This window comes from Hyaena hyaena, unplaced genomic scaffold (assembly GCF_003009895.1).
Source record: "Hyaena hyaena isolate Hyena2069 unplaced genomic scaffold, ASM300989v1 scaffold_555, whole genome shotgun sequence".
NCBI classification, from domain to species: Eukaryota; Metazoa; Chordata; class Mammalia; order Carnivora; family Hyaenidae; genus Hyaena; species Hyaena hyaena.
This window is the reverse complement of record NW_024081186.1, coordinates 966,325-990,563: the sequence shown is the minus strand read 5'-3', so window position 1 is coordinate 990,563 and position 24,239 is coordinate 966,325. Positions and strand designations below refer to the sequence as shown.

Below are 24,239 nucleotides of genomic sequence, written 5' to 3'. Positions count from 1 at the left end.
ACTCTCACAGCTCAGCAGGTAGAACCAGAACTTGGAGCCTCGGTCTCCTTCACAGCAAAACTCTTAACCACTAAGTTTCCCGAGTCCCATAAGAGCCTGGCTCTCACTCAGTACAGTGCAGCTCCCTTTGTGCGTTCTAATCAGACCCATTGAGTTTGCCTTCTCTGGTGACCTCCGGGATCCCCTGAATCTCTCTTCTCCCCAAATATCAACTTAGCTTGGTGTAGATAGGTGGGAATCACCGCAAAATGTAGGCTTCCAGGTTGGTGGTGGGTAGGATGATAATGCTCTAGAGGTGTCCGGGGAACGAGGGTATGTGTGTTGGCATAATAAGGGAGGGGTGGCCAAAAGAGTGGCTCCTGGTGAAAGAGCGTTGAGCCACAGGAACATGGGGACCCTGGTTGGAAGTGAACAACAGGTTAGTAAAAAGGTCTCCGCAGTCAAGGAGGTGTTTGTCCTTGGTGTGAGGGCAGACCAGATGCAACCCATGGTTTCTTTTAGTCGGCTTGTTACAGCAGCAACAAGAAGGTATTCTATGCTTTCTGTATTTACTTAATATGCAAACAGTGACTAAAAATGACTGATTTTGGAATAGTGCTACAAACAGCCACATGCAAATAAACCTCATTGACTAGAAAGCTAAGGGCTACTAGGCTGTGATGATTATTCAAACCGTTTCTGACACTCTACATCCAGAATTGCCTTCAAAGCCTTTTGTTGTTAATAGTCCCAACAGTTGCAGATCTTCCTGCTTTGAGAGAATGTTTGATTTTAGGAAGTAGGCAAATGTGGCGAATGAGTATGATTAAACTGTGCAATTACTTTTTTGCAAAAAGCGAAAAATAACAGCAATAAAGTAATGAGACTGACTTTTAGAATGCTTTTTTAAGGTGGATTTGAAAACAGTCCCCAACTTTTGTAAAATGTTTTAAATCGGTGCCATCCAGTGGAATTTTCTGCAATGCTGGAAGTGGTCTCTACCTGTGCTGTTCACTACAAAAGGCACCAAGGCGTGCGGCAGTTGAGCACTTGAAATGTGGCAAGTATGACTGGGCGACTGATTTTTTTTATTTTATTGTAATTAATTTGAATATAAACAGTCACACGGCCTGTGGCTGCTATGGTAGACGGCATATTTTTAGACCTGAGCAATGGTATTGGAAAGATGCCTAATTAAGTGAGAACAGTTTTTCACTCCTCTATAACAAGGTTCTCTTAACTGACTAAAGGACTTAACATTTTTTGCATAGTATACAGTAAGGAACTAATGTTAATTACTGCCACAACATGCATACATAAAACTTGAGACAAGAATGAAAACAGAATCGTGAGCAAGCAGGGGAGGAGCAGAGAGAGAAGGAGAGAGGGAAATCCCAAGCAGGCCCCTTGCTGTCAGCGCAGAGCACGACTTGGGGCTCGATCCCTTGAACCACAAGACCATGACCTGAACCAAAATCAGGAGTCATACACTTACCTGACTGAGCCACCCAGGTGCCTGGAGCGTCCGACTCTGAATTTCAGCTCAGGTTATGATCCCAGGGTCCTGCAGTTGAGCCCCATATTGGGCTCCACATGGAGCATCAAGCCTGCTTAAGAATCTCTTACTGTCCCTCTACCCCACTCCCACTCTCCCGCAGCTCATGTGTGCACTTGCTCATGTTCTCTGTCTCAAATTTACAAAATTTGGGGGGGAGGGGTCCCTGGGTGGCTCAGTGGGTTAAGCGTCCAACCTCGGCTCAGGTCATGATCTCATGGTTTGTGGGTTCGAGCCCTGTGTCGGGCTCTGTGCTGACAGCTAGCTCAGAGCCTGGGGCCTGTCTTCAGTTTCCGTGTCTCCCTCTCTCTCTCTGACCCTCCCCTGCTCATGCCATCTCTATCTCTCTCTCAAAAATAAATACAACATTTGAAAAAAAATTTTTTTAATGAAAACAAATAATGGCCCTTCTTGGTAAACAAGGAGTCTTGATTTTAGTCCTTGATGGATTCCCTCCCCTCAAAAGTGGATTGTTAATTTTGTATTAGCTATGAGGTCAAGAGAAAGGAGGAATTGGGGGTGGGGTTGTCTGCTATTCCTATTAATAATTTTGGGGACTTACTTATAAAACTAAGAGTGACTAACTCCAGTAACTAACTCAAAATCAAACCTTTCTTTTGCTGAAGTAATAGGCAAACAACCCCTTAGAGTACTCATGGCATGCACCCTTGTGTAATCTAGTATATTCCAAAACATCATGGTTAGTATTAAACTAAAGTTTTCAAAAGATGCTGTAGAAAGTGCTCATGATTTTAAATATAGCTGAGGAAAAATGGGAATAAAATATGGATTCCTCCCCACCTTTAAATCAGCATTTATAGAAATATATGGTGCATGCTGAAATAATTTAGCCTTGTTGGGTATAGCAGAACACTTGGATTCCATTATAGTCCACCTTGGTCTTATAAGGAAACTTTTTTTTAGCATAGCTTTGCTTTTATTCTAGGAGACATAATTGCAGAAGATTGGTGTCTCTGTTTATGTAGCTTCCATATAAAAGTTTTCCAGGGCCCTGCCTCATCTGCCATTGTTTTTCTTAAGAGCCACTAATTAATACTTGGCTGATATATTTTAATTTTGTATTTGGAGAAGTTTAAGATTTGTTTTAATTCTTTAACTTTGAGCCTCTGAAGGCTTTTACCAAGACTTTTGCCTGGATCACTTGTTTATAGTTTTAGGTCTTACATTTTGGTCTCCTACATTTTCAGGTTTTGTGTTTTGTTTTTTGTTTTTTATATGGTCTGCGGAAAGAGTCAAAAATTTATTCTCTTGCACGTGGATATCCAGTTGTCCTGGCAGCATTTGCTAAAAGCACTATTCTTTTTCCCCGTTAAGTTGTGTTGGCCTCTGTGTCCACAAAGGATTTCTTTCTACCACATCCCAAGCTGTTTCTCCAGATCAAAGCCATTGTTCCTATTTTTCCTTAGGCCTGGCTTGCTTGCTCCATCTTCCACTCCCTTTTGTGTGGCCCAGTCTTCCTCAGTCTTCCAAGGTTGATAAGGAAACTCCCCTTCTTCACTTTGTCTTCCCTGATGAACACAATACAACACACACACACAATTTTTCCTCTATGGGTAGTATAGGAACCCCTTGGGCAGTGGTCCATTTCATTGAGTTCTTAGTAGGCACTCTGAAGTCCAACAGTAAGTAAAATAAGACCTTAGGAAACTTCCTGTCAGTGGCGAGATGAGCAGTTGTAATATAGTAGGCTGAGTTTATAGTAGGAATGAGCATAGGATCTGCTGTAAGAATGCAGGCACAGAATTTAACCTAGTCTAGGTTTGCCCATAGGCAGTGACATCTGAACTGAGAGTTAAAAGACTAATAGGAGAGGTAGCTAGATGAAAAGAGGGGAAGAACAATGGGAAAGAAGGAACAGCATTTACTGAGAGGCCCAAGTATTTTAGCACTGCTGGATCAGCCGCCTCCAGGGATGTGAAAGATGAAGCTTGGAAAGGTGAGGGGTGGGGCCAGGTCATGCAGGGCCTTTTACAGCCAGAAAAGGAGTTTGGCCATAATCCCACAGGCAGGGAGAAACCATGGAAGGAGAGAAACGTGAACAGAACAAATTTGAGTAAGAAGCTTAAATCTCTCAAGCCATTTTAAAATGAATTAAGGTATAAAGCCCCTTGGGTTTCTTTATGCTTTATCCTACTCCTCTAATTGTCAAAACAAAAACAAAAACCTTTCCTGCACCTATTAAAAACTTAATTTTATAGAATTACGGACAGCATGCTGCTTAAAGAATTCTTGATAATTAGTTAGCTATTACTTTTGTTATGTCTTTCTGCAGATTACTAGCAATTGCGTCATCAGATTTAAAAGGTTTAAACCTCTACTTTATATTACTGTTTTTTCCTCCAAGTGCCTGCGAGATTGAGAATTTAATTAAACTCTGGTAATTGGACTTTTTAATGGCATTAGCAGTATATTGTTGTTAAAGAAAATTTAGTGTGCTTGTATATACCTAGATTTGAGATTATACTTAGTCATTTACTGTTGTATTCTCCTAAAATTGTATTCAAGAGAACAAGATAGGTTACAAGAGATCTATACTGGCTGGCATGTGGTGCTGGATCAAATTTCTTAGTTGTCAATAATTTTAGCCTAAAGTGTACCTCGAGGTACGTACTCAACACCTGCATTGTAATTTCCAATTACTTCACTCTCTCATTAGATGCTCAACTCCTGGAGCAATTTTTTTTTCATGTTTGGTTTTAACTAATCCATATTCCTAGGGCCTAGCACATAGTAGGTGGCCAAATAATAGAAGTGATCCCTGAAGCGATCATCCTCACAAACTGACACGCTTACATTGGAAGCTCCATTTTATTCTGAAACAGAAAATGTTTGGTATCTCTATAAAATTTAATAAAAATAAATGATCTTTAAGCTTACTAGTTAATTTAACTGGTGTTTTTCTTACAGGCTTTTGTAAAAGACGTTCATGAAGATTCAATAACAGTTGCATTTGAAAACAAGTAAGTGTCTTGGTATAATTTTAAGGTTCAGGTTCCTTAATATTTTATACTAATTCTTTTTACTCCTCATTTTAAAAAAATTTGAGTCTAGTTTGAGTGTTTTTCAGGAATGGATCTTCATGTTACTCACCAGGAAGATCTTGAACAACTCAGTATTAAAACCGATGGAATGACTGTTCCTGCTATTAACCTCAATGATCCCTTTTGTTTAACCTTGATCCCTGCGTCTCAGTCCCCTTGAATATAAGGAAACAAACCAGATTCTTCTGTATTATTAACTTTGAGTTTGGATAGACATATTTGTGATTGTTACAAAATGAAAATGGATTCACGGGTATTGCCAAAATTGATGAGGGTTTTATAATGTTAAATCTAAAATTGATGGTTTAATTGTCTAGTATATTTTATAAGGAATAATCATGTTTACTCATGAACCTATACCTGTTTCATCATGTATTTATAGTCAATAATAGCCAATCTTTTCTGCTAGAAGAGTAAATAGAAACACTTAGAGGCCTAGGAACATTAGCTATACGAAGGCAACAGTGGTATAGATGTTGGCATTTTATCGGGAGAGACAAATATCTTGACAAAGTTGTTTTTTTTTTTTAATACTAATAAAGGGTATTTGCAGATTAGGCATTCAAGATTATAAAGTACATATAAACTCCGTAGCCAGAGTGTAGATTGTGATCATGATTTTAGGATTATGTTGAACTCTGAAGAATGGTCCACAATTTACAACATTTTGGCTTCTGTGTGCCAAGAGAATTGATAGTATCTCAGAAGCATTTTGCAGAACCATAGAGAAAATAAATAAAAGAGTGCTTGCTTAGGGCTGGAGGTGGTGAGGAGTCATAAGTAAAGGGCATGGGATTTCCTTTTGAGGTGATGAAAATATTTGAAAATTGACTGGCAGTGGTTGTACATATCTGTGAATATACTGAAAACCATTGAATTGTACATACACTTAAGTGGATGGATTATTTGATATGTGAGTTATATCAGTAAATCTGTTAAACTATAATATCTGACCCAGACATACTTTTTTGTCGTTAGCAGAATCTTTGAGCTACCAACAGGACAAAGAAGTAGTAGTATCAGATGCTTGTGACACATTTAGGGGGACAGAGATAAAAGGATTTAGAATATCCACCCTTTTCTCAGCTCTAGACTAACCTCAGTCCAGAATATAAGTTGGAAGAACACAGTAACTTTTTCTGAACGCATACAGCCAAAAGTTCCAGAGTTTGTCTCTGCTGCTTCAAGTATCCATGGATTTTAATGTTATACACTAGACAGCAACATCACACTTTTAACAGAAGAATCTTTGATAACATGAGAGTAACTTTTTTTGTAATTATACTTTTATCTGCTTGCTCCCATCACTGGATGAGCACTTGCCCATAAAGGAAGAGTTCCCTTTATTTGCTACTCTTTTAATTTCTCCTGTAGTCTTTAAGTGTTAAGCAAACACTCCTTTCCTCTATGCATTTAAGAATGTGTCTAGTTAATACACTTATCAGATCAGTTCTCTTTTGTTATTAATCAGTTTTCTACTCAAATTATTCTGCATTTGGACTTCCTAATTTTCTTCTATACTATAGCTGTATAAAAGTTTTTCTTCAAGCTGTCATTCTGGGAATTTGAAATAGATCAACTGTATTCTTTGTGTTCATGGAATATGTTTGACATTCAATGCCGGGTTTGAGTACATCACTAGGATTTGATAGGTCCCTACCAAAGTAGTCTCTGCCTATCCTTGGGTGTTTCCTTTTTTTCTGTTAAAAAAAAAAAAAAAAACTAATCTATTTTAGAACTTGAGACTATATTTACCCTTTCCTTCTTAAAGAAATCATAAAGAAACCCCTATTGCCATACCAATCAAATTCTTTTAGATGTTATGTTTCTACCTTCCATATTTCACATTTTTGAATAAAGAATGTGAATTTTTATCTGTGTCCATTCAGGATTTAAAATAATTCTTCCTTCTTTGAAATCAAGAAAGTTATATTCTGTACTATTACATGTTTTTCTGAACATTTAGCAATGAATTTGTAACATGTTAAAAGTCATTAATTTTCAATATATACAAAAAGGCTTCTCTGAAGTAAAGACCATGTTCTCTAAAGTTTCATAGTTTTCAGAAGTGTATTAATTCAAAGAAGGGATTCAGTCTAATATAGACCTAATCAAATTTCCACAAATTCTGACTTAATTACCTACCCTCCTATCTTCTATATGGCTCTTTAAAAAAAAAAAAATAGCACTTTTATCAGTAGGATTTTACTAAGAAAGCTTTTTAACAGCAACAACAACCAACAAAACCCCGGAAATGACTGATGCAGCAGTTGAATCCTCCAGTGTTTCTGCAAAGTTTGTCTTCTAATATTTTATATCATTTTGGATATAAAAGAATAACCTGGTGTTTTTCAAAATTGTTCCATATCATCTGAAATTTAAAAACCTAGGCAACTTACCAAACTCCTGTAGGCGGTCTTCATCGGGTCTCTGTGGTTTAGCAGACCTTACCAGGCCACGCCGATCGGCGGCCAGCTTTCCAGGGCACGAGTTGACCACCTCGCGGGATCTAAAATTTAAAGGGGGAAAAGTGAGTTGTGAATTGCTGATATGCTGACTGCCCCATTTTGCTTGGGACTTAGAGGGCATTTAGGACCAGTTTCTGTGGTCCTTAGAACATGGTTAAAATTCCTTTGCAAGTAGAAGTACGGTGATGATATTACTAACACTGACCGATACTAACATTTAATTGAAGCATCGAAAGTAATTGCTGTTGTGGCCTTGCATTTAGCACTCTTAGAGGTTGAAAGTACCAGAAGAAAGACTTGTTTGGAAAACTGTAATGTTGACCTACTGTGTTTAGAGGAATAGTCCAAGTAGAACTACAGGGCTGCTGTGCTGCATGCAGACTTTGTTGAAATGTCTCTACGTTGCCATTAGGCCCCACTCAGCAAAATACTGACTATTTTAAAAGCATTTGCTTCTTTAAACCGGAAAGACAGAGGGTCACACTTAGCCAAGAGTTGATGGCAGTGTGGATTGTTTCCATTAAACCAGAAAGCTTGTAAAATAATTCTGTGTTTGCTTATTTGCAGCTGGCAGCCAGAGAGGCAGATTCCATTCCATGATGTGAGATTCCCACCACCTGTAGGTTATAATAAAGATATAAATGAAAGTGATGAAGTTGAGGTAAGTTTCCCCTGCCCTTGAGTTATTAAGTACGGGAGGAGTGGGGGCATTTAATTTGCCGGTGCCTTTTGTACCCCTTGTCTTTGACACTGTTTAAACTACCTTGAAAATTACAGCTCTGATGGACCTGTGCTTTTGACTGAGCCATCTCAACAATGAGTTGAAATAATACGTGATGCTTGCTTATGGCTGCTTCATTAGCACTCGGGGCGCATCTTTGAAAGTCGTCACTAATTTCCTTTGCCAGCTAGGACTTTTTTGGCCCCCTTTTCAATCTCTGAATCTTTATTGGAATAATATATTGTTAGCTGACAACTTTATCTCCATTTTAAGCAAAATGGATTGAGAAAATTAGTATTACAAAGGAAAGGAATCATGCCTTTTAATAGAGCAGCCTTCTAGAATTTCTTTAGGTAGCAGCGAATCCTCCTGGTGTATTATTAAAAGCCCATCTCTGACTTTTAGTATAAACACATATAGGGAAAACATCTTTTCACAGGGCATGCTGTGAACCACCTGCTCACGTGCCATTCATGTCTTTGACTAAAATGTGCTATGGAGATGTACCACGTTGCAAAAACATGTTTATAATTTCTTTCGCCAGTGAAAATTGTTTTGGGACTTAACAGCACTTGGAGTCTGCTTTATGTTATAGTTAGTCTACGTCGTTTCCTTCCTCCGCTTTCACACCATTTTAAGCTGCTTCTCTTCGTCCTCTACAATGCCTTGTTAATACTTGCAACTTTGCGAATATTTGTGGTATGAAGGAAGTGGCTAAATAGACATTTATATACAGGTAAGGTAAAGTAAATAGACATTTATATACTAGGTCCTTGAATTCTTATGTCCGGTGCTAGGTACAGGTGGTACACTACAACAGAAGTCTCCTGCCTTTGAGGTTGCATTCTAGTCAGAGTAGCTAATAATTATGGCAGATTAAGTTATAGAGAAAACATTAAGAGGATGGAAGGTGATACGGTAGCAGTTTTATTTTCGAGACTATTCAGGGAAGGTCTCTGGGTGTTCAGGCCTGTGTTCTTTTCTCCTTCTAAAGTGGAAAATAGAATAAAGTACTATTTATTTGCCAAAAATGTACTCAGTACATATTAAGTAGAAGGAGCTGAGCTTGGTTTTGTGAGATTTCCTTATAGGAAACACTAACATTGTGTGTACCTGAGCACCTTTAGTTGTCCACTTCCCCAGGAGACCACAAGCTTCCTGAAGGCAAGGACATTTGGTCTGTTTGTGTCAGGAGTGCTCCAATAATGTTTGGATGGATGAAGGAGACTTTTTTTCCAACTGAGTCACATGACAGGTGGTGACCAATGACATACTGTTGCCTTACTGTATTGCCCAACTGTGATACATACCTGAGGTTATTGCTCTAGCTAGAACAGAGTTGCAAGAGATTGATGGCCGCAAGAGGGAAAGGTAGGTTGAATTCAGTTGTCTAAGTCACTATATTGTATAACCATTAACTCAGGTTGTGAAAGGGACATAAGACAGCCAGATCTTTTTGTCTCTGTGTATAAGGAATGCTCATAATAGTGATGGATTATGGGAACTCCCCCCCCCCCGCCCCCAGCTTAGTTACATGGCTGGTGGGGACCAATAGGGTGCTGTTCTCAGGATGACCTTGCTGCATTACATAACAATTAACTGAGGTTGTTCCTCTGGCTTGAGCAGAATTGTGAAGAAAGTGATGGGGGCAAAAGAGAAAGGTAGGTTGAGTTAAGTTGTCACTGCATTTTGTCACTGTTAACTTCAGTCATGAAAGGGAGACGAGTTGGAGCCTTGAGTTACTTATGAGCCTTAGGCTCTGTACCTCTCCTCATCTGTTCTCTCCCCCTTGTCTTCCCTGTTTCTTTCTGCTTCTGAGTATTTCTGTGTCTCTCTCTTTTCATGTATACTGTGCTCTTTTCCTCTTAATGTTGATTTGCTAGTGTCTTCACAAGAGCTTGCATGCCGCACATCGCAAGTGAACTTTGATGTCACCAAAGAGATGGGTTAGAAGAGCTGATCTAGTATGTGAGAGCAGGAAGATGGTATCCAGAGGATTGCCAGCATGGAGTTGTCCATTTTAGTGGAGAGAGAGAGGGAGAGGGCAGGAGACCAGAGAGTGACCAAGGTTCTGTTTGCTTAGGCCCCAGGAGACATGAATGCCAGGGTAGTATCCATAGTGGGCTGAGTGGTCAGAGGCCTCACTCATTTAGTGACCATGCAGCCAGTAAGTAGGCCAGGGTCAGTAACTTCCAATCAGTTATTTACTTATCAGAGTACAATAAAAACAAGTTTGTACATTTTTAGATACATTTTTGTAGCTCACAAAGGATCCCAGGAAAGCATGCCCAGATTTATGAACAGTCAGCTTTTCTTGAGCATTCATATGGAGAGAACTGATTATTATTGACATAGAACAAAGAAAATAGAAAGGCACTTTGTACAGGGCTCTCCCAGGTAATCAAGTAGTTTTCTGATTATGTATCAATGTCTAGATGTGGGGTTGCAATCTGCTTTGAGGCATATGGGTTTGAAAGACACCTGTCTCATTTTAATAATTTTCTTCGATGTCTGATAATCTGTAGATTTCTGAATGATGTTAATTATGAAATAATCTATGTTGTAATTTTTGTATAGGTTTATTCCAGAGCAAATGAAAAAGAGCCTTGCTGTTGGTGGTTAGCTAAAGTGAGGATGATAAAGGGTGAGGTAGGAAAATGCATATTTAAAATTTTTTATACTATTTTCCTTTTCTAAACTCAGGTATTCTGTTTCAGTGTGGATTCCTATTTTAAAATAACATGTAACTCGAGTCATTTTATTAAAATGTTTTCTCCAAATATTCAGTATGTTTCATGTGTTTTAGTTGATCAAATATAGTTTTTTTCTCTCTAGAGAGCTTAAAAATAACTGAATTAGGTATAGCTTATTCTTATTTTAAACATTATGACCAGGAATGACTTTTATCTACTTCTCTCAGTTTTATGTAATAGAATATGCAGCATGTGATGCTACATACAACGAAATTGTCACAATTGAACGTCTACGATCGGTTAATCCCAACAAACCTGCCACAAAAGATACTTTCCATAAAATCAAACTGGACGTGCCAGAAGACTTACGACAAATGTAAGTTGGTGTGCGAGAAATGCTGAGGACTTACAGGTTATATGCAATTAATTTAAAAGAATATAAATTTTAAAATAATAGAAACCAAGTTTTAATTTCAGTGAACATTAGAAAAATGGCTTGCAAAAGTAGTGAAAAAACAGTCTTTAGCTTTTCCAGTTGTATAATCAAGGCAGCACTGCACTTGTTTAAACTGACTCGGCTAGATGCATTTGTTTCCTAAAATAATCTTTGCTCATAGAATTTTGAGATTTTGAAAATCAATTCGTACAGATCTTCTCTCATAAGTCACAAATCAAGTTCTAGACCAAGACGATTTCTCCAAGCTTTTTCCTTTTAGTTACTATTTTCAGATAAACATGTAATAAGTAGAGCTAAAGAAGCTTCCAGAAGTCATCTCCATCTTCTAATCCTTGGTCTGGGGTGACACTTAAACACTTTTAAGATAAGAGATTCCTTGTTAAAGGTTTGATCAAGGGGGATATAATGAGTTGAATTTGGGTGTGTCACACTTTAGGTAAATGTTAATTTGCAATTTGAAATACATAGAAATCCTCCTTTTTGATTGTAGAGATTGCATGTATATGTAAATTTTTGTGCCTTCTGATTCCTATACGTTTCCTTCTCTCCCGTAAATTGATTGGCAGTTTTTCTATAGAAAAGAAGCAACAGAACAAAATTGGGTAACCTGCAGCTATCCTCAAAAGTTTTCAACAGTTAACTGAAGAAAATTACTGACTAATCCTATGTAACTGAAATAAGGAAACGTGGCAGAGGAGAGTAACTCCCCCTAAATAATGTCACTTTTGGTAATCTAAGATCACAAGTAATGTCTTCAGAACATAACTGGTTTTTTCCTTTCTCTGTAATCACAAATGCTTGATTGGGCTGAGTATTACAGAGATACAGCAAAGGAACCTTTGTGTTTAGTATCAGTTACTGGAGTGGGCTAAGTATTTCAGAGATGTACAGCAAAGGACTACACTTTTAAATGGATACAGCATATTTTGCATGCATTATATTTACTATGAATTCACAGTTGTACTAAGTGCAAATCTCTGCGTATATTTATGCCAATAGCTGGTAATCCTGCATCTTAACTTCACAGTGGATATTTTTATTTCTAGGTGTGCCAAAGAATCGGCACATAAGGACTTTAAAAAGGCAGTTGGTGCCTTTTCTGTAACTTACGACCCAGAGAATTATCAGCTTGTCATTTTGGTGAGTGTTTCTGACTTGGCCATTTTAGTCTATTCCATTTGGAGTATTTGCTTTGATAATGATGGTACTGATTTATATCCCTCAGTCTATCAATGAAGTCACCTCAAAACGAGCACACATGCTAATTGACATGCACTTTCGGAGTCTTCGCACTAAGCTGTCTCTGATACTGAGAAACGAAGAAGCCAGTAAACAGCTAGAGGTATGTGGCTTTCCCCAGCGCTGCTTGTAAGGCTCTCTGGAAATGATAAGTGTAGAGTGGTAAAACTTGAGTATGGGCAGGTTGTCCTTTATTTACTATTTCTTAGCAATTCCCTATATTTTATATTTTGTAAAATTAAATTCTACAAAGCCTAATCATACTAAAGTCTTTCATGCCTGAAGTTTCAGAATTAAGCAGCAGTTGGTGTATATTAAGGAACTTCCGGTCAACTCACTTTGTCTAGAAGTTCATCAAAGCTGCTAATAAAATGAGGCAATGCTTCTTCCATATAACATGTTATCATATAAGTACTAGAGAGTATTTAAATATCTAATCATATTCCTTTCATTATGTATGTTTATCTCTGTTTAAAAGGGTATAGAACTTCTTCATTCTAATTGGTTGTCACTCTTTAAAACTCCTGTCTTCAGATTCCTGCCAGAGGCTATTTCCCTAACTTACTATTTCGTCTCTTAAGGTGCATTTTATCTACTTTTATTAATCCTCCAGTAATTTCCATCATCATACATTTATTTTCATTGATAACTATCTAGTACTTCCATTCATTACCATAGAAACTAAATGGATTTTAATGTCCCAACTCGAGGTATTACCGTCAAATTCCAGAGTTCCTCATCATTATTCATTTCATTAGAGGGAAAACACCATGCAGTTAAAATAATAGAGAAAAAAAGAGTTCCAAATTGCATTTTAAGAGAGAAGGTAGTCAAGGCTACATTCTTGTGAAACCCTGTGAAACTTGCCACCTTCCCACTTGATGTGTGATTGCTGAACTCTTAGCAGGAGAGGAGACATTCCTATCTCCTTATACTGCTTTGTTTTCCTTATGGCCATGGAGGTCTGTTTAATTGGTTTTTTATTCTCATTCTTTATTAATGTCCCTGTGTTCACACATTTGAGGTTTCTTTAGCAATTCTCTCATAACTTTTAGGCAAAAACAGCCTCCTTACTTTCATTGTGAGTATTATGGAAAACATACTCCTGCCTCTTCTTAAACATCTAATTCTTCTTAAATGATCTGTTATAATACCTTCAGCTTACCATTTATCAGAGAATTATCAGTGAAAAGAATGATCCAGGTGAATGAACCAGGACTCAAAACCAAGACTTCTTGTATTTAATACATTTTGTTACTCTAATCTTCAAAATGGATATTATACTTTTTAAATTGTTTACAGTAGTTACACTCATACATTCAAATTAGCAGGTATGTTGAATACTGAGAAATTCGTGTGCATGCCTCTTTCCTCACTACTAATATTAAAGAGATCCACATATTCAGATAAGAAATTTCCATTTTTCAACATGAGCCACTAATATGTTTGGTTTTCATTAATGGCATGCTAGAACTAAACATTAAATTTTGATAATGCTGTTTAAAGAGAGCAATTATCCACAAGTTTGGGGTGTCAGTGTAACTGAGTTTAGTCATGACTGAAGATTTGAAAGAAGTCATCATACTTGTGGATCCAGATCACAAGGTCTTACAGACTCTGATCTCTTTTTAGGTTGCACATGCATATTGCAAGAAGTCAATCTTTGACATTCTATAATCATTTGATACGATATTTATGATTCCGTTTCTCAGGTTGGGGAGGTGGGGGTAGGAGAAGTATTGTTTTAATGTCATCGCTTCATCAGAGGGATATCTAGACCACAGTATTTAATGATAAGTTACATAAATGGTGCAGTTTCCAGGAAAAGAAAAATGAAAAAAAAATACGTATATGTACTGATATTCTTTAATAAAAATGAAGTGATTACAATTTTCTGTGAAGATGATATTAAAACATTTTTTAACGTAAATAACATTGAGTCTGTCAGATCCAGTGAGCTGGTTTATATTTGGGAACATTTAATCTGCTTCTTAATTATGACATGGTTGATGTCACTGGTTAACTAAGGCAGCCTTGCAAATAGGTTTTCAAAAGTTACCTTGGAAACTTGTCAACAAGCCTTCTCCTATTAATAAAAAAATCTATCAGATGGCATTGACCTTCAGTAATCTAAAAAATACTTATGCTGTGGAGGGGGTTTTCTAAACCCTGAAAGTTTACAACTGAAAGTAATTTATAGGCCCCTCATGTAAAGGTCGAGATAATTTACATGACTGACCTAAATACAGTTGTCTTAATAGTTGATAAAGCATATTAATCAAATGTGCATTTCTCTTCAGAGTTCAAGGCAACTTGCCTCAAGGTTTCACGAACAATTTATTGTACGAGAAGATTTGATGGGTCTGGCTATTGGTACTCATGGTGCTAATATTCAGCAAGCTAGAAAGGTACCCGGGGTCACTGCTATCGATTTAGATGAAGATACCTGCACATTTCACATTTATGGAGAGGTAAAATTTTACTAAGTAGTTTTTTTCTAAAATAAACACTATTTCATGTGGCTCATCTTTGGTCTTAAATCCTTTCCCCTTTGTTGTTAGGATCAGGATGCAGTGAAAAAGGCTAGAAGCTTTCTGGAATTTGCTGAAGATGTCATACAGGTTCCAAGGAACTTAGTTGGTGAGTCAGAAGTTACCGTTGACATGCACTACAAAAACAACAGTTAGGGAAACAATTTAGTTATACCGATAGAATTCCATGCTCACTCACTTGGAGAATCCTTTAATCGAAACTTTATTTTTGAAATATGATCTGTTAATGTTTTATTTATTTTTGAGAGAGAGAGAGAGACTGCATGAGCAGGGGAGGGTCAGAGAGAGGGAGACACAGAATCTGAAACAGGCTCCAGGCTCTGAGCTAGCTGTCAGCACAGAACCCGATGGCAGGGATCGAACCCACGAACCATGAGATCATGACCTGAGCTGAACTCAGACATTTAACCCACTGAGCTACCCAAGTGCCCTATATTTTCTGTATCTTAAAATTAAATATATTTCTTTAAAAGGAATGACATTTGAGGGCTTTATAATTTGGAGGAGATTGGTATTTGATCTCTGATGGGGCTATAAAATGATGGCATTCTTAATTATCGTGGAGTTGAAGATCTGAATGTAGGTTACTTAATCTAGTAAGTTGCAAGCTTATTAGAAAGCTACAAGTAACTCCGAATGCCTCTGGGGCTTTTTGTAACATTAACAGTAATTCTTCATTTTGACATTGAGTACTATTGTTTTATTATTATCTCCATCACAAGTACCAGCAAATACCAGAAGCTCTTCACCAGTGCTCTCAAATGCTGCAAATATCTTTAGCAGGACACTTCAAAATAAGATGCAGTTTTTATCAAGAGCAGTACCTAGGTTTTTACTTGTACATAAAATTGAGACATACTGTCTCTACACTTTATTTTTCTGAACTTGATTCACAACGATGATAAAAAGTAACGCCAACTCTTTGGAAAGTTTAACAAAGAAGAAAATAAGGATTTCTATGCACGTTGTTCCCATAGTTTCAGTCCTACTTAGCATGGTTTTATTTTTTGTCAGCATAGAATTCTAAACGTCTTTCTATGCCACTAAAAACACTTGGAATGATATTTTTCTCCTGAAGAAAATTAGTTAAAGAATAAAGACTGATGAAATGAATGCAGAATTATTAATTCAGCTGTGTTGTACAGACAGCTAAAGACTGTGATATTATGGAGGTAACTTGGACACCAGTTTTATGGATAGTACGATCCTGACTTCCTAAGAATAAGTAGGGTTTTGAATGATAGTTATTTTCCTTTTCTTTAGAGTTTGCCAAGCAATTGCCTACATTTTCTGATTAGAAAAGTTCTCTTAAATTTAGAAATTCTTATAAAATATAGCCAATAGCTTTTTCACTAATTACCAAAAAGAAACTTCTGTATCAGATTCGTTGAAGTTCATTTGGTGAATGGCATGATGCCTGTAAGGGGGGAAGTTCTTGGGTGTTGGAGTTGGATTTAGATTTCAGTCCCCTCCTTCACTTTTTGGTACCTGTTTAGCCTTGTAACTGATTCAGCCCCCTTGAATATTATTTTCCTTACCTCTAAAGAATGTGATAATAGTGTCTACCTCACAGGGTTGCTGTGATAACTAAATTCAAAGCTGTAGGTAGAAAGGTAGAGATAGATATACGTTATGTAATAAGGTCTGGACATAGTAGGGAACTCTGTAAATGTTACCTCTTGTTTCCTCTCCTCATTCAGAACAATTCCATCCAGTTCAGTAGATAGAGCAGAATCGTAGCAAACTGTCAGTTGGGATTTGGAAGTAACTTTGTGGTGTAGAGTTGCATTATCTGCTATTAAAAGTAGTTTCTATCTATACTCATACCTAAAGAGAACTGACCTTTCACCAGAAAGCCTGCTAAAGTCCCATTAGCCTGGGTTTTGTTTTGTTTCTAGTGAGTAAAACAAGACCATTCTGTTTTAGAGATTGTCTACTACAACACTGGGAATGTTGAGAGTTGTCAGAAAGCATTTTTGTATAATAAAAGATTTGGCAAGGCAGATCTTTGGGAAGATGTCTAATTAGTATTGAATGATTCTTCTTGGAGTCACACTGTATATGATTTATGATCTCTAATTTTCATAGACTGTGTTTAGTATGTACACAGATTTGCCATTCTTTTCTAAAGATGTGCTTGCTTTTCACCCCACTTTGACAATGAATTGGTTTAATTATTCAGTTAGCTCTAGTTAACACACAGTCCTTAGGATGGTTAAGAATAATAGCAATGTGTGACACACTCCTTTTTTTCATCATTTAGACATTTATTAAAATCAGCATTAATTCATGAAAATCCAAGTGTTCTAGATTAAAAACGAGCTGTGGGATGACTCCATACAACTTCTCTCTTCCCCCACCTCTTTCTTTTGAAGAAAAGAGAAGCAGAAATAGTTGACAAAAGAACCTACCTATGTCAGGAGTCCTGATTTAGTGTTAGTTTTGTTCCCTGACCACTGACCAGTCAAAAGAGGTTATAGGGGCAAGTGAGGCTGCGAGACATGGCTAGAGAGCCAAGGTTATGCTGATTAGAAGAACCACAAGATCTGGTGGTGAGGCTTTTTTCCCTAGGTTCTTCTGTCTAGAAGTAACTCCAAGCAAATTTGGGCTTCTGATTTTTCTAAGGTGGTGGGGCAGGCACACGGCGGACCTGGCCAGTGTAAGGGTGCTGTAGGTGCCTTGGGAGGATTCTTAGAATCGCAGGGAATTCACATGTCGTTTTTTAAAACCAGTACTTCTTTTATTTGTAGTGTCTTGCTTTACACTAATGCATGCCAATGGCTGTGAAAGCAGTCACGTCCTGGTTAAGGCTATGGTTGATTCAGTTTTATAAAATGAGGGGAAGAGTGCCTGTTAATTACTGGTATTTGACATCTTTGGAGTTGTAACAGATGTTATTAACCAGTACTTACTCTCGAACTGGCTTTAAGTTTTTTCATAGTGGTCTTGAGTTATCTTAAAGTGTGACTTCCCAATCTCTCATTCTGTGACTAATAAAAGATTAAGATATCATACCTCACCTTTTAATATACTGATAGAATTTATGAGCAATGCACAGAAGTAATATTACATTAACACATCGGTCTCAAGAATGCACTTCTTTTAGGTGTATGTATAGCTGCTTAAATCACTTTCAGACTTGTAGTATCTTTTATAAATGTGCCATATGAAATTCTAAAAATATTTACCATGGTCAGAGAAGTAGATTTAAATCAGGTACAGATAGAACTGAAATTGTCAAATGAATAAACAAATGTATTCTCTGTTACCCTTTCCCTTAATTCCTTTCACAGAACTTTACAGAAAGAGCGATACATACCACTGTAGCAGCAAGTCTCAAGTATACCCTTTTATGCAAAATAAGACCCTATCTTTGAACTTAAAAAATTCAAAATTACCTCATCAGTTCATGAGATGAAAACTCCTTTGATACTTGACCAAAATAGTTTAAACAATGACAAGCTAATGAAACAGAAACCAGTTTAACACTTTTTGAAAAGACTTTGTTTTGTTTCAGTTTTGAAATCTTAACACTTTTTTAAGTGTATTTACTTTGGGGGGGAGAGAGAGAGAGGGAGAAAGAGCTGACATGGGGCTCGGACCCACGAGCCGGGAGATCCTGACCTGAGCTGAAATCAAGAGTCGGATACTCAACTGACTGAGCCACCCAGGCGCCCTGAAATCTTAGTTTTATATATAATGTGATAATTTACAGTGGAGTGTGCTTGCTCATTTGAGATCGATGTTTGTAAAACTAAACATGAATTATTCATTTCTTCACTTTAGGCAAAGTAATAGGAAAAAATGGAAAACTGATTCAGGAAATTGTGGATAAGTCAGGAGTGGTGAGGGTGAGAATTGAGGCTGAAAATGAGAAAAGCGTTCCCCAAGAAGAGGTATGTTGTAGTGCATGTGTTTCTAGTTTGTCTGATAAAAGCTTTTTTTTTTTTTTAAGTATATTTATTTTGAGACCAAGAGAGACAGAGTGTATGAGCAGGGGAGGGGCAGAGAGAGCGTGAGTGAGAGAATCCCAAGCAGACTCCTCACTGTCAGCACAGAGCTTCTTCACTTGGGACTCAGTCTCACAAACCTCAAGACCATAACCTGAGCCGAAATCAAGAGTTGGACGCTTAACCAACTGAGCCACCCAGGCGCCCTGTCTGATAAAAGTTTACTATTTTATTCAACATGTTAATTTAGAGGTTTCTGTGCATCCTGGGAATGTAATAATTCTGACAACCATGCCAGTCATTGTCGTAGTTGGAGAGTGACTTGGGACTAGTTACTTGAATCCCTTTAAATCTGCTTAATCTTTAACATGGATGGTCATAAATTAAAAAAAAAAAAAGTATAAGCTGATTCTCAAATATTACTTACTGTTGCTGACAGAGACCAAGTTGGGACACTGGTTAGGTTCTTTGGCTTTTTGAGTTTGTATGTGTGTTTAGTTTGTGCTTTAAATTTTTATCTGAGCATAGCGTCTCTTCCCAGTCTTTAAATGTTATAGTCCTCACTTTTATCTTCATGAATATATGCTTTTTGGTAAAAGTACTTGTGTGGGTTGGGGGAGGCAAAGTTGCTCTTCTGTGCAATGATACTGTTTAAATCCCCCCACATTGCCATAATTTTCACATATTGTTGAATCTTCCTTGGTAAAAGGTTCTTTTAGCTGATGCTAAATCTTTTGGGGGTTTTACTGCATAAAACTTGCATTCTATTATTTTGTCTGCCAAAAATGTTTATAATAATTTTATGTTTATAAAATATTATTGATACAAAAGTGGAGTTAAATAAAGGCCTTTAAATTGGTCCTTTTTTCTCTTTTGTGTGTTTTTTTTTTTTTTTAACCAAGGAAATTATGCCACCAAATTCCCTACCTTCCAGTAACTCAAGGGTTGGACCTACTCCCTCAGAAGACAAAAAACATATAGATATAAAGGAAAACAGCACTCATTTTTCTCAACCTAACAGTACAAAAGTCCAGAGGGTAAGAAATATTTATCACTTTGAATTACACTCAAAGTAATTTCTTTGACCCAGATATCACAATTGGTGTTTTGGGTGTTTTCTCTGGTTAGACTTAAAGGCTACTCCTGTATTTTTTTTTTTTTTTTCCAAATCCAATTGCCAGCTTATGAGAGATTACAAACCAAAGTGTTACCTACCTCTCAGTTTACTCACAGTGACAAATGTGATGAGTAAACATAAAATACGGGGTTACATTTAGTGATCACATTTTTCTTTTGAGGGTGGTCTTTCATTTTTTCATGCTGTATCTCTTGAGATTTTGCAGGTTGTGGTAGCTCAAAATGTACCTTCTGTTAGATGCACTAGTTACTACTTAGAACCATATTTTAGAAACTGGTTTTCAATATTTGAACTAACCTAACTGTTTAGAAATGGGTTTAGAAGTCCTACAGTGAAAGTCCTGCGTTCAGGCTTCTGTGTATCATTTGTTATAGTTAATGACATCACTTGCATTCCTTATACTGCTTTAGGTGTTAGTGGTTTCATCAATTGTAGCAGGGGAATCCCAGAAACCTGAACTCAAGGCTTGGCAGGTAGGAAAACATTCCTTGAAAAATACATTTTAATTTTATATTTTACTGTTTATTCCCCTTGTTAAGAGAGACTACAAATGATCATCAGGGTTGGGGGATGGTGGAGGAGTGTTTTGGGGTATGTTCATCCATTGCCCTGCGGAGAGAGCTCAAATTCCTTCCTGTTGCTTATAAAGCCTTTCTTTGACGCTCACCTGTCCAGTGTCACCTCTTTTCATTCCTCCCCTTTGCCCTCCAGAGCGACTTGGGCCACACTGAAGTACTCCAAGTTCTCACTCTTCTCTCTCTGTGTACATTCGTTTCCTCTACCAGAGCGCTCTTTCCCCTCCAGTTCGACACCTTGCTTTGACCTTATTCCTTGTGTAGCTTTCCTTTGTATGCTTGCCACAGGTCCCCTCCCTCTGACTGGCTCCAGAGCCTTTCCCCCTTCTGTGCTCCAGTGTGCCCATCCCTCTCGCAGCATATACTACATAGACATTATCTTGTTAATCTCTGATGAGTTCCTTGAGGACAGGGCCCCCTACCTGGCCCGAGAGAACTGTTTATGGGGAAAAACCATTATGACTCACCAGAGATTAAAAGCAGAAATGCCATTTGTTTGATAAAGGGAAATATAACCACAAGTGGATCAGATATTCCTCTCTGCTGGGCAGCACAGTTCTTTTTTTTTTAATGTTTTATTAGTTTTTTTATTTTTTTTGTTTTTGTTTTTGTTTTTGTTTTTTCTAATAGCGTTTTTTTTTTTTTTTTTTTTTTTTTTACAAATAGTTTATTGTCACGTTGGTTTCTATATCACACCCAGTGCTCATCCCCACAAGTGCCCTCCATGCACATCTCCCTCCTCCCCCCCGACACCCATCAGTCCTCAGTTTGTTCTCAGCATTCAAGAGTCTTTCATGGTTTGACTCTCTCCCTCTCCCCCACTATTTCCCCCCTTCTTCTCCCCCTTGGTCCTCCATTAAGTTCTTCCTAATCCTCCTATATATTTGTCCTTCTCTGCCTGACTTATTTCGCTCGGCATAACACCCTCAAGGTCCATCCATGTTGCTACACATGGCCAGATTTCGTTTTTTCTCATTGCCTTGTAGTATTCCATTGTATAGATAAACCACATCTTCTTGATCCATTCGTCTGTTGATGGACACGTAGGCTCTTTCCATGTTTTGGCTGTTGTTAAGAGTGGGCAGCACAGTTCTTATCCCAGTCAGGGAATCCCTTTCTCCTGGTGTCTGTATTGAAGGCCATCATTGTGCTCTTGCCCATCATGATTTTAATTTCCTATTCTGGTCTACTAGTGATGTGCTCAAATTACAATAGCACTTGGGTACAACCACAGTTTGGACATAGGGAAATAGAAAACCTTGTAGAATTATTTGGTGCCAAGTTGATCAGACTAAATCTGTGGCATAGGGTTTTAAAGTTTATTTTGGTCATACATGACCCAGAGGAAAGAGTATAGCATTTCACTATATGGCATTTTGGAAAATAATAAGATTTAACTACTTTGTAATGATGTCAGTTGGGGAAAATACAGTCAAAAGTGTTTTTGAGGAAAGTAGATCTAATTCATAGGCCTAATTATTTCCATAGTCTATATGTTAATCAATGCAAACAAAAATCCATATGAAGGCCTTGGGTCTTCAGCGGCACCCGACTCTTCGGGTGGCCATTGCTACCAGGAAACAGTGCCTTGCTGACCGAATGAAGGTCATTCTACACGCAGTATTTCCTAATTGTTGCTCAGTTTTGTTCTCCATCAACAGCCAGGTTCATGTGGAAGGGAAAGGAAAAAAAACCTGTTCCAGCCTCACATACATTTAAGATGCTGTCTACTGAGCGCAGGCAAGCAAAAGCAGTCACACCTATCAAATGAATGCTCTTTTTCAAAGAGTGATACTTGCTAAAGAGACAGCTTCTTGGTTTTTCATACTTAGAAACTTTGCCTAGAAAATTATGTCCTCATAAAAGCCACTGTATGCTTTACTATAGTCCTGTGTGAATATCAGTAAGCATATGTATTTCTTCAGTAGTAAAATAAATGAAGTATTATCAAACTTTGAATGTCATAATTGCCAGCTATTAGTTTGCACGACACCTATAACTGGTGACTAGAAATAATATTTTTTCTCATTTGTACTGATGGGCTATTAGTATAAATTTTTAATATACTCCTTTTTAAAAATCTGTCTTTATGTTAAAGTAGTACCATTGAGAAAAGATCAAGCCTTCCATATGATTCAGCCTTTTATAGTTTTTAGAGTACATTTTTGGAATGGATTGAAAAGCTAAATTGTGTGTTCTTCGATCTGCCTCTGCCCCTCCCCCACCCTGCACAGAATAATTAGTGCCTTTTAATTTATTCTAATTCTTTTTGTTTGTGTTTTGTTTGTACTCTCTTGACTTGGTTAGCAAAATTGATTTAGTTTTTACTTCTGTGCCCTAGTATTTAACTTTGAATTTCTCTTTAGAGAATTTGATCTAGATAAAACCTGTCGTATATGAATTAGAGTATTTTATTTTAAAGTATTCATTTTGTGTATGCATCTCATGTCAGAGCTTGTTATAATTTGGAATTACATATTTTGTGATTTTGCCAACATTTAAGAGTAGTCTTTAAAACACAGTAATCTGGTGCACTTGAGGTTGCCGTATTGACTTTCCGTTACTCACAGTAGATAAGTAAAATATACCAACTACTTTTGTTTGTAGATGTTTTATATTTTCAACAGACATTTGCATACCTACTGTTTATCAGGCCCTGTGCTAGGGATTTAGTCATTATTTCCTTTTTTTTTTTTTCAGATTAATCCATTATTAATTTTATAGGATCATTGTTGCCATTTATTTTTCAGGGTATGGTACCATTTGTTTTTGTGGGAACAAAGGACAGCATTGCTAATGCCACTGTTCTTCTGGATTATCACCTGAACTATTTAAAGGTGAGAACAAGAAGAACTTTAACTTCTAATCCTTTTGTGCTAACATATAAAAACTCCACAGTCAGTTTTTCATCAGTGAAGGTTCATTCTAGCCTGTATATTACAATGAATGACCCGTAAAAGATAATAGAGAAAATACTCACTTTGTTTTGCTTATTATATTCCTTCTGCAAAAAGAAGTCAGTTTTCTGTCATCATAAATCTAAGGACCGGTATCCCAGTTGTCAGTAAATTCCCCTATTTCTCATTATTCTTCTGTTAAGCCCTTACTCAATTTAGGTACTCCTGTACATAGCCTTTTCATTCAGTTGATCCTTTCTAGCCTTTGTGAGTTTTTTCCAGGCCAGATTTTGTGTCTGTAACACTTGGCTTTGTTTGTCCCTCTTATGTCATTTATCAAGGAAATCCCAGTGTTTTATGAAGTCCTACGTTTAAGCATTTACCCTTTGTATTTTTCTCTATGTTCCGTTATACGGAATATAAACAATTTGTGTCTTGTAGATGCTCGTTTTAGTGTTTGTACAGTTAGGCCTCCTAGATTGCCAACTAGAAATCAGGAAGTAGGAGGCCACAAGGATTAGTGGAAAGAGCACTTGAGTTGGCAGTGCAGTGATTTGCTCCTAGTCTGCCTTCTGCCATGAACTAGCTTATGTGACTTGAGGCAAGTCACTTCTTGGTATACTGGATGCTTCTTAAAATATCTTTTGGCCCAAATGTTCTATAGTTCAATGAAATGGAGTCTTACTCATGTCACTGTCCTAATTTCCTCTTTATATCCATATGCATCACAATTACAGTGACTGGTACTAAATAGTATTTTAAAAAATAATCCAATTTATTTTATTTATGATGCTGTCTTAATAAGAATATTTTTGCTGATTTCTTGAAAGAAAGAAAAAAAGTTTTGACTTGGATGCAAATAAGGAAGGAAAAAGTGCAATAGCTAGGCATTGCATTCCTTCTTCTGGTGGTCAGTTACTAATTGAAAATGGGAAGGTTTCATCCAGCAAGGT

General features: G+C 37.3%; 1 protein-coding gene across 12 annotated transcripts in view; it reads left to right on the top strand.

Annotated features, from left to right (window-relative positions):
* Positions 1 to 24,239, top strand: part of FMR1 (FMRP translational regulator 1) — a 39,095-nt gene that overhangs the window by 5,793 nt on the left and 9,063 nt on the right. For 8 of the 12 annotated variants that reach the window (XM_039256028.1, XM_039256027.1, XM_039256025.1 and 5 more), the window contains exons 2-13: positions 4,463 to 4,515; positions 7,632 to 7,725; positions 10,363 to 10,434; positions 10,706 to 10,854; positions 11,982 to 12,075; positions 12,161 to 12,277; positions 14,475 to 14,645; positions 14,736 to 14,814; positions 18,513 to 18,622; positions 19,579 to 19,713; positions 20,225 to 20,287; positions 23,140 to 23,226. In XM_039256028.1, coding sequence (XP_039111959.1) covers positions 4,463 to 4,515; positions 7,632 to 7,725; positions 10,363 to 10,434; positions 10,706 to 10,854; positions 11,982 to 12,075; positions 12,161 to 12,277; positions 14,475 to 14,645; positions 14,736 to 14,814; positions 18,513 to 18,622; positions 19,579 to 19,713; positions 20,225 to 20,287; positions 23,140 to 23,226 — 1,224 coding nt within the window. The remainder of the gene's footprint in view (positions 1 to 4,462; positions 4,516 to 7,631; positions 7,726 to 10,362; positions 10,435 to 10,705; positions 10,855 to 11,981; positions 12,076 to 12,160; positions 12,278 to 14,474; positions 14,646 to 14,735; positions 14,815 to 18,512; positions 18,623 to 19,578; positions 19,714 to 20,224; positions 20,288 to 23,139; positions 23,227 to 24,239) is intronic. The other 4 variants (XM_039256029.1, XM_039256026.1, XM_039256030.1 and 1 more) reach the window with 1 other exon arrangement.